At 46.1% G+C, this 10978-nt stretch overlaps 1 protein-coding gene across 1 annotated transcript; it reads right to left on the bottom strand.

Annotated features, from left to right (window-relative positions):
- Nucleotides 1-79: 79 nt before the first annotated feature.
- LOC120021090 (uncharacterized protein C6orf132 homolog) lies at nt 80-3441 on the bottom strand. Its single transcript, XM_038964734.1, has 3 exons — nt 3368-3441; nt 550-2617; nt 80-302 (listed from the first exon to the last, which is right to left on the bottom strand). The coding sequence occupies exons 2-3, from the start codon at nt 2529-2531 to the stop codon at nt 203-205; spliced, it is 2082 nt and encodes a 693-aa protein (XP_038820662.1). The 5' UTR covers nt 2532-2617; nt 3368-3441; the 3' UTR covers nt 80-202.
- Nucleotides 3442-10978: the final 7537 nt, after the last annotated feature.

Below are 10978 nucleotides of genomic sequence, written 5' to 3'. Positions count from 1 at the left end.
ACTGTATGTGTATATATGCCTGTGATTGCATAGATTGCTCCTAATCTATTACACTGTACATGTTTTTGTGTTCTATTTTGCTATTTTGTTATTTGTCTTGTACAGACCCGTCACCACACATATAGTTCCCTCTCAGGAAATAAAAGTTATTTTAATTGATTTGAATGAAATTGTATGTGTGGTATAATTTGGAGTTGGCTTCTCATGATGAGACCCCTTTGCTGACAACAGTTATTGGTTGTTTGGTTCCGGGTCGTACCATGAAAGTCATGCCATACGCCTGCTTTGACTGTGGCCCATTGCTAGAAAGTAGAGGAAGAAAAAATGATTAGTTAAACACTTATCATGTTGTTCTTGTCACATTCATCAATACTTTTTAATACATCTAGCTAGCATCATTCTTTACTGTGAGTCAAAACATGCAATTAGAGACACTCCTAGATAAAACAAAATTATACCAAACTAGTCACAACACCCTAAGCTTAAACAATAAAGTTGTACAATTTTGTGAAAAACTCTAACAGATAAAGTAAAGAGAGCAAGGCCTACCTGATGGGTACTTTTGATGGAGCTGACAAACCCTGAGAATTCATGGCCATTTTAGTCTCCAGCTCCTTCATGTCCAGGCCTTGTGTTTTGGCTGACAGGGTGGCATTCTTGCTCTTCGCGGTGATAACAGGGGTCTTCGGGGTGACCCTGGGAACAACAGGGACCATGGTCTCCTCCGACAAGGGAGAACCCCAGTCATCAGAGTCTGTCTTCATGGCCAGCATTTTGTTGTCCATTTTGTGGTCCATTTCCAGCATCTTCTTCTGCAGGATGGTCAGGAGCGTGGCCTGGCTGGCTGAGAGGGAGGAGGGCGCCTGGGTGGGAGGTGGCTTGGGTGTGGTCTGAACAGGTAGCTTGGGTTTGACCTCCATGACGGGAGACAGGAGTTTGGGAGGGCTTGGGGGTTTGGGTTTTGGAGGAGGGGGGGGCGCAGGGGAGGGAGTTTTGACAGGAATGATAAGGCCGGCAGTGGGGGGCAGGACTGGAAGGACACGGGTGGGAATGGGGTCCAGGACCTTCTTCGGGGGAGGGTCAGGTGGAGGCGAGCTGGGGGGAGACTCCACGACATCATCATGGTCATCGAATTCGGGAGGGGGAGGGAGTAATGGCAAGCATAGGTCCTCCCTGTTCTCTTCATTCCTGACAAGGCTAAAGGGGGAAGGAATCCTCTGCTCTCCACTTTGTTTCTCCACAGCCAGGAGCCCCTGAAATACTGGATTTACAATTGGCCTCTTTTCCACCACTGACTCAATGATCTGGGGTTTTGCTGGAGTCTGGATCACCACTGGGGGCTGCACTGGGACCACAGACTGTGGATTATCTTGTGAGGTCACAGAAGTGAATGAGGTGTACCTGGGGACGATGGTGAAAGAATTGGGATTGGATTCGCTGTGCTGGATGCTGGTGGATGGCTCATTACTCTTTGTGCTGTTTTCGTGTGACAAAGTGGACCTGTGCTTCTCTCGCTCTTTAGCCGCCATGAGAAGAGCCAGGGGGGAAGTGGCAGGACCCTCCCTCGTCCCAGTGACCGCACTGAACTTTAGGTTGCGCAGTTTACGATCCAGCATAGGACTGAACTTGCGACTCCGGTTTGGAGACACTTCGTGTTTGACCTGGCTAGCCTCTATGGTTACAGGGGCAGTGATCACCTGAAGCGTTGGTGATGCTTTAGTGGGGGTTTTGGCAGGTTTGTTGATAGCCTGCTGTGCTAATAAAGGCAACGGCTCCACTTTCACTTCCTCCCGAGTCTCAGGTGGGGTGGGTTGGCCTTGAAGGGTGGCTTGAAAATTATCCTTTAACTCCTTCAGGTCTTGCTCCAGCAGCATACCCGAGCTGTTTCTCCGGGCTGGCTTAACTGGCGGTGCCACAGAGGGGGCTGTCCCATTGACCTGGACATGGATGGAGTCAGTAGACCCAGGGTCATGCAGCATTAGGATCTGCTTGTGCCTATTTTCACCTTCCACCTGCCTATCTAGAATGCCGGTCTTAGGAACACTGTAGAGCTTAGCTGTGTTCTGGGGGTTGAAGCTGGAGGGTCTAGGGTTCTGTACAGGGGGTGCTGGGGCTAGAACCTGGGGGAGTTCACACATAATGGGGATGGAGGACAGCCTCATTGGCTTTGTAGGCGGTGTCTTCAGGGCTTTCAGAGCAGCTTGCCTCATGTCTGTAGGGGGCTGTGGAGGGGCAAACTTTGGGGGCTCTGTGATATCAGGGACAGTGGTTGGTGGTGGTGTAGAACTGGACAAAGAGGAACTAGAAGCACTGGAGGAAGTTGACGGGGGCTTCGGAGGGGCCATAGGTGGAAGTTTCATGGAGGTGAAAACATTCTTGTCCCCTTCAGAGGGGGCAACTGATGGTGGTTTTGATGGTGGTTTTGATGGGGGTTTTGGAGGGGGCATGGAGGGAGGCAGAATGGAGTCGAGGTCACCCAAGAAATCTGGTGGGGGAGGGTTGAATATGGGTGGAGGGGGTGGGGGGGCCATCGAAGGTGGAGGTGGAATAAATATCTCTCCATCCACCAAATCAGGTACAGATATAGCAGATCCATTGGACAACCGTTCGCCGTTTACTATAAAGAGAGAACAACCATCAGAGACACAAGTACAACTATACTGAACAAAAATAAAAACGCAACATGCACAAACTTCAAAGATTTTACTGTTACAGTTCATATAAGGCAATCAGTCAATGAAAATAAATGCATTAGGCCCTAATCTATGGATTTCACATGACTGGGCAGGGGTGCAGCCATGGGTGGGCCTGGGAGGGCATATGCCCACCCACTTGGCAGCCAGGCCCACCCACTGGGGAGACCTGGCTGCCAAGGCCCAGCCAATCAGAATGAGTTTTTCCCCACAAAAGGGCTTTATTACAGACATAAATACTCCTCAGTATGGAAGATTTCTGGGATTTTTTTATTTCAGCTCATGAAACATGGGAACAACACTTTACATGTTGCGTTCATATTTTTGTTCAGTGTATTTTATTATTGTTATAACTTATTGTTGAAGTAAATTATTTAACTTTTAGTTATGGTGAAACTGATTAAATTACATCTGATCTGTACCCTCCCGCTCTGCAAACATGTTTGTGAATGGCTGCTTGGATGCTTTCTAAAGTGTTATTGTCCAAGACCTTAGACAAACATTTACCTGCTCTATATATTTCAGCCTTTACGAAAACAGAGTTGCTTTGAATTTGTGATGAACTGTGATCAACTAGATCTGTCTAAAACCAGCACGAAGGCTTAAATTCACAGGAGTGTAAATGATTTAGCTACACAGCTTAACTCCGGTATACACAGGACAGAGACCCTCACCTGCCCCGTTGATCTTTGGTCTGTTGAAAGGGGGGAGGACAGGAACTTTGGGCGTTGGTACATTAAACCCTTGTACAACATCAGAGGAGGACTGTGGGAAATAATGACAAAAGACATCAGACTGTTGACGTTTCACTCTGATGTCAGGCTGTAGAGATTGTAAGTGGAACTGAATGTGAAAGAAAGGGAATGGATTGGAGAGCAGAGATATCCCACTGGGCAAAAACTGGTTGAATCAACGTTGTTTCCACATCATTTCAACCCAACAATTCTATGTGATGACGTTGAATCAACGTGGAAAACTGATTGGATTTGCAAAAAGTCATCAATGTAAGGGAATTTAGGTTAGAAGTTGGGTGAAAGAAAGTCCAATGACAGGGTGAAATCTTTGGTTGATTTCACATTGAATTGACGTTCGTTGACAACTCAACTAAATGTAAATCTAACACTCAGGAAACAAACTGGTACGTCAGTGTACGCAAGTGGTGTCAACTGCCAAAGACAGAGGAATGCCAGGCACATTCAATCTGAAGGGCTTTTCATAAAACAAATGTTTTTACTCTAATCATAGTCTGGGCTTCCCAGCAAATGGTGTCCTTTTCTATAATGGAAAAATCCTCATTGTGCAGATTGAGGCTACAGGATCTCTTACATAGTCTCATAGCCCACTGAGCACCCCCACCTGTAATGATTCAACAATAATGTCCTCCATTGGTATACTGTATCTAACCCCTTTCCAGACACTAGCTGCAGCTTACTGGCCCAGTTTGGGCCATTTTCAGAACATTGCTGCCACTGTCATGCCTCATCCAAAGACAGGGTGTAGTGTGGGCAAGGCACAGGCAACACTCCCATCTCTTCATTGTCATGGCTCATCCAAAGACAGGGTGTAGTGTGGGCAAGGCACATGCAACACTCCCATCTCTTCATTGTCATGGCTCATCCACAGGCAGGGCGTAGTGTGGGCAAGGCACATGCAACACTCCCATCGTTTCACCTAAGCAAACATTAAGTGGGTATGACTACCTCTGAGAAAAAGGGCTGTGCCGTCATGTTGCTGCCTGCTTGTGTGACTGACTGTTCTCATCACAGCCTAAACACCTCTAGACATAAACACAGACTGTTTTGACACAACACAAGCCCTACAGACAGAACAGAGAAATGCCCTTCCAAAGCTGATAGACTGGTCAGAATCACCCTACATACAGTAGGGACTGAAAGTCACTCCTTAGGACCTAACCACACCTTGACCAGTGTAATTACCCAATACTGGGCCTGAGGGCCTCCAATCTAGCAAAACAATCCAAAGTAAGGTTCACCCATGTAACTATAAACTGTAATCAACTTACTGCCCTTGGCCTTATGGTCAGGCCACAATCACTTGGTTTGTTTATATAGAACTTTCACATGGTACACGCTATATCCAAAATACAGAGGACACATCAATAACTTTCATTCAGCTGTGGGAATATTAAGTCATTCGTGGAAAAGGTTCAGGTGTGGTCCATTCTCAAGAACCCTCAGTTACACTGTATCTTTAAAACAGCTAATGTGAACGGAATGCCTGCCTTATTTAATGCCTTAAATATGTCATGAATGCAGACTTCATAGGGGCAGGCAGCTCCTTGCAACGGCACAAACATTTTACAAGAAGCGAAGGGTGTGGCATTCAATGCGGTTTCTGATCCGCCTTCATTTCTTCTTTCTTTCCGTGACTCACTGGTGAAAGTCAAAGCAGTCAATCCGAGCAGTCAGTCAGAGCAGTCCAACCCCGTGCTGCTGGGTGTGCCACATCTAATACATGCCAGAGGAGCAGTCACATAGGACACTCCCCTTTCTGAGGTAGGCTTTCATACCTACAACAAAATGACAACGTAAAAAATTCAGATACGGCTGGTCTTTTCTGGATCTACTACAGGGACACCATCTTGAATAGAAGGCAAATGAGCTTGGCGCCATATGCCAGGTCCCAGACTGTACAATACCCAAGATTGTGTAAACCAAAGGTGACATTCTTATAGTAACTGTGTCCCCATGAGAATGTCTAAGTAAATAGGGTGTGAATTTCTGAGGACAAACTCTACAGAAATGACTTGAGAGGACTGGGTAAACACCCAAACAAATTGCATGCATCCATGTCACATGGATAGCCTACTTGCAAATACATATGGGTTACTCCTTCTGTTATACATATGAATAGCCTGTGCAAGTGAAACCTGCCGGTTAGAAAAATATGCTTTCAAAGTGACAGGGTGTGAGTGATGGATGGGTCTGACTCTGCAGTGGTCACACAGAGATTAATGATTACAGGAACACCCTTCATGAGGCAATGCAGATTCTCTTTCAGGCACTACAAAGACCTTTTTAAGAAAGAATTCACAATTTAGCAGACAGTTATGCAAATGTAGAGATGTAATATGGGGCCTTCTGCATTCGCAAGAAGACAAGCCCGGAAACAAGTTCCATGTGATAATCATCTTGAAGTGTTAGAGAACAACAACTAGAAGATTGACAAAGCTTGATCAGTCTCAACAAAAGATGCAACACCGTCTTGAGTGTTGGAATGTAGATTTGAAAGCTATTAATATTTCCGCACATCATGCAGAGTTACTGGAACTTACCGTGAAGTGCTTTACTGTGGGTCTGTTCCTTACTTTGGCAGTGCCTGATTCAGGAATGGCTGATGAATCCAACACCAGCTCAACATTGTCTGGGAAAAAAACAAACACACAACCCACCACTTTAGTCTACAGTATAGATAAAAAACCAACCAGTCTACCATTCAGCTGATCAGCACAGCTCTGGAAGGAGATGCAGTCTGGTGACTGCAGAGTTTAGTAATTTGGCATGTGCATAATAACAGGTTAAGGCATTTTGTCTGCAGTTCTCAGAATTACTGACAAACTATTATGTAATGCTATGCTGTTTACTCTGTCGAGGGGATTTCTCTTGTTGACAGCAAAATAGCATTTAGGTTACAACTATTCAAGCTTACAACTATTCAAAGCAGTTAAATGATTGATTCTAATCAACAGAAGAGGTTGTCACCTTATTGCTCAAACACTGAAGCCTAAAATCATGTAGTTCCATAGAGTACAGAATACAGTGCTTCTCACATCATCCATGAATCCCTATTTACCAATGGAATGTCAGGTAGGACATAGAAGTGTGGTGCAACATTCATAACAATCCCAGGGGTCATGAGTCATGAGTGTTTACAGTTCATCAACACTGACCTCAGGTTATTCAAGATATGGTAATTGGGCAGAGGTGGGATTGAGGCATATAGAATGGGTCTATATAAAAGATTACGTGTGAAACACACTCATTTGGACATTAGGCCACTCACCACCTGATTGATTTTCAAGTGAAATGTGACTTTGCCAGAGATGGTCTATATTGTTTGTAGATAAAGGAAAAAACATATCTGTATCTACACAAAACACATTAGCGGTAAATGGGTTTGTGTGGAGTAACTCTTGTGATTCTGTATGGCTCAGTCAGCCATTCCAATGTTAGGCATGTCACTGTCAAATAACTAACTGATGAGAGAAATGTCATAAAGCGACTGCAGTCAGTGAGACACTGGTCATGCTCTGCTCTCACTTCAAGCACTGAGACTCAGACTGATATGACTATGAACAAAACATTATACAGCCCTTCAAAACAAGTATGGAAACAACAGCCAGTGTATAAAGTGTTTTGGCATCTACAGTTACATTTCCCAATGGGGCATAATAGGCATTTTCCTATTGAACACCTGCATAATGTAAAAATACAAATATCCCATCCAGTGGCATGTTTGCACTTCGCAACCAACCACCTCTCCATTGTTAGAGGTCTCATATGAACAGATCAGCAAAGTTTTCAGAACTCTATGGGGTTTATTCATATTTATGTTTTAATTAGTCCCAACTCCCCAAAGCCTGGGAAACCCTTATGTCAGGCAGTCGTGTTCTCCTTTGAGTATAACGACTCTGGCTCAAAATGATACGGTATTTGATCAGGGACCAGTCTGTTTTAACATCTCAATAGCATACCTACTGGTAATAATATGTATAATGTTGTAATAATTTTTGATACAGACATGTTTTAAAATAATCGCAAGGAAAAAACGTAATTCCTATTCATGTGTGCATTTAGGACACATCTTTTCACCCACTTATCTGTCACAATAACAATTGCAAAGATCGGGACAGTCGTCAAAGAAAGACTGTTGATCACATGATAAATTAATAATTAAATTGTTAGTTTTATATAATTGCTTAATATATGACAATAAACACTTACCCATCTCCTTGACTTTAATATTGGTGTCGAAAAGAGATTGGTTCTTTCGACCCAAAAAAAACGTTGACTTTTTCATTTTGATGTCCTATTGGTCGGCCTATTATCCAAAAGAATCGTTAACACATGATGTTAAGCAGGAGCTTCCATAGACAGGCGTAAAAAACGTATTAATATATTAATTCGGCTTAACGACAGGTGTATTACTGAATCCTCAATGATTCTGTGAAAACTTCGAGGGAGAGAAAATGGCCACCGCCCCCTCTCCTATGCCTCCCTATTTTGTAAACCGACAGGTAAGGCAGAGAGAGAACAAACACATCATGCCCCAACCCTGTGCCTCCCAGCCAGCACGCCAACAATGTTTGACAGCAACATTCCAATGTCATACAAATCTTTCCAACTGTCCTCTCACTTCCCCCTGTTATGTCTCATTGTGGGTGTTGATGTGCTTGTTCGATTTAGAAATAGTATGATTATTACTGTTAAAAGAACAGTGTGAGTCAGTTGCCCTCTTCAAGCCAAGGGCTGGTCATGATGAGCAGGTGTAAACCCCCATAGAGATACAGTTGGCTGTGTAACAAGGACCATGCTCTTCATTATAATCAAATTCGATTTATGCTGGCCATTAGCAGCCAAAACCCAACGTGTTTTACAATGGTGAGAGGCGAGTGTGTGAATTGAGGGCCAGAATTAGTGTAATGCAAGGGGTTTTCCTTGACCTGATCCTGTTGGTTTCCTGCTTAACTCCGTAGAACAGGTTCTGTCAGTTACTAATATTTTTTATTTTTTTTGTCCATGATTTGATTTCCCTCCCTTGGCCCATTGCTGAATCAGAGTAGTACGTGATTGGTCATGGTTTGGTCTCTTGGTAACACTGCCACAACACACAGTTGTTTTGCAGCCAGAGGAGGATGATGAACCAATGGAGGATGGCCCCCCCTCTGTCTGGTTCCTCTCAAGGTTTCTTTCTTCCAGGAATACTTTTTTTGGAAAGTTGGCACTGTGCTGCTGCTACACCCCATGGCACAAAAGCGTTGCTACATTTGTCCTCAGATATATGGTATAACATAGTCCAGGGGTTCTCAAACATTTTGGGGCCCAGGACCCCTTTTGTGATAGCAAATTCATCAGGGACCCGCTCATAATCAGAACAAACTCGAGTGTTACGTGGGGCGGAGCAGGTGAACCCAAGTGCAGACAGACGAGGAGACAGGGATAAAGTAACTAAGGTATTTATTGAAAAGCAGGGGGAGTTGGGGTGCAGGCCTGAGGCTGAGGCAAGGGGAGTAGGGGCAGGGTAAGCAGGTCTGGAGCAGAATCCAAGGAAGCAGTAGAGCGGGTTCCAGGGCAGGGAAGCAGGACTGACGAGACGAGGGACTGGAGACAGGGACCAGAGTCAGAGCAGACGGAACTGTAGCAGAGAGAAAAGCAGCGTCAGGCTAGGGTAAAAACAGGCACAACAGGATAACAACAGGACTTGACCCAAAGACTGACTGAGCAGAGGCTACGAACTGGCAGTGTGGAAGTGGCAGGGCTGAGTATTTGTAGAGGCCTTGATTGTGGAACAGGTTGCAGCTGGTGGGGATCTGCTCTGCCTCCAGCACACCTGTCTCCACTCACACAATCACATACACACAGAGATAGCGGGAGAGAGCACTGGGGGAGTGGCAGCAGGTTAGGAAGAGTTTTACTATGACTTTGCAGTGCATAGCCAGCCTGCCCTGGAAAGGAACATTTGAAAGGCCTACCTCTTGGCATCAGAAATAACATTTAGCAGTTTACAAGCTAATTTCCTGCAATTTTACACATTTTGTCATGGGACAGAGATATTTTTTGTTGTTGCAGCTTTAAAGCTAATATCTTGCAATTCTACACATTTTGACATGAGGCAGAGAGAAAAGGTTGCAGTTTTAAAGCTCAAGGGTAAACCCATTTGAATTCAATAACTTTTTGACAGCATCCCTTCTATTTTAAACAAAATTTCCCATACATGTTTGCCCATAGAAGAAGTGGTCAGAAAAGTAACTTTTTGGACCTGAATGTTTTTTCTCTCTGGTATGGTGGGGAATGCAAAATATGTTAACTTTTAACACCTTTATCAGGTGATAAAAGTGCTTAAAGTTGACCCATTTTGCAGACCAGAGACATCCATGCATTCGTCACTGTCACAATCGCCTAGAGTGGTGGGTGCAGAGTCAAATGCAGAGAGCAGAGGATACTGGGGGAAACCGACTTTATTAGGATTCCCAAAACGAACGCCCAAAACAACAGGCGAAAAACAAAATAAGAGACAGGTGCAACCAATAAGACCAAACAAACAGAAAAGGAAAAGGGGATCGGTGGTGGCTAGTAGGCCGGCGACGACGACCGCCGAGCGCCACCCGAACAGGCAGGGGAGCCACCTTCGGTGGGGGTCGTGACAGTACCCCCCTGACGCGCGGCTCCCGCAGCACACCGCCACCGGCCTCGAGGGCGACCCGGGGGGCGAGGCGCAGGGTGATCCGGGTGGAGGCGGTGGAAGTCCCTCAGTAGTGATGGGTCCAAAATGTCCCCCCACCGGTACCCAGCACCTCTCCTCCGGACCGTACCCCTCCCAGTCCACGAGGTACTGTAGGCTCCTCACCCGGCGTCTAGAGTCCAGAATAGAACGTACAGTGTACGCCGGGGACCCCTCGATGTCCAGAGGGGGCGGAGGGACCTCCTTCCTGCAGGGGACCAGACACCACCGGCCTAAGGAGAGACACATGAAACGAGGGGTTAATACGATAGTAAGGAGGAAGCTGTAACCTATAACACACCTCGTTTATCCTCCTCAGGACTTTAAATGGCACCACACACTGCGGCCCCAGCTTCCGGCAGGGCAGGCGGAGGGGCAGGTTTCGGGTCGAGAGCCAGACCCGGTCCCCCGGTGCGAACACGGGGGCCTCACTGCGGTGCTGGTCAGCGCTCCTCTTCCTCTTCTGCCACTAGCCACTAGTTTCAATGATTTCTGGACGGCTCTCCAGGTGTCCTTCGAGCGCTGCACCCATTCCTCCACCGCAGGAGCTTCGGTCTGGCTCTGATGCCATGGAGCCAGGACCGGCTGGTAGCCCAACACGCACTGGAACTTTGACATGTTAGTGGAGGAGTGGCGGAGGGAATTCTGAGCCACCTCCGCCCATGGGACGTACCTCGCCCATTCACCAGGCCCGTTCCGGCAATACGACCGCAGAAACCTACCCACATCCTGGTTCACTCTCTCCACCTGCCCATTACTCTCAGGGTGAAAACCCGAGGTCAGGCTGATTGAGACCCCCAGCCGTTCCATGAACGCCCTCCAAA

The sequence above is a fragment of the Salvelinus namaycush genome, chromosome 2, assembly GCF_016432855.1.
Source record: "Salvelinus namaycush isolate Seneca chromosome 2, SaNama_1.0, whole genome shotgun sequence".
In the NCBI taxonomy this organism is placed as follows: domain Eukaryota; kingdom Metazoa; phylum Chordata; class Actinopteri; order Salmoniformes; family Salmonidae; genus Salvelinus; species Salvelinus namaycush.
Note: the sequence above shows the minus strand (reverse complement) of the source record. Positions and strands in the feature narration are given on the sequence as shown.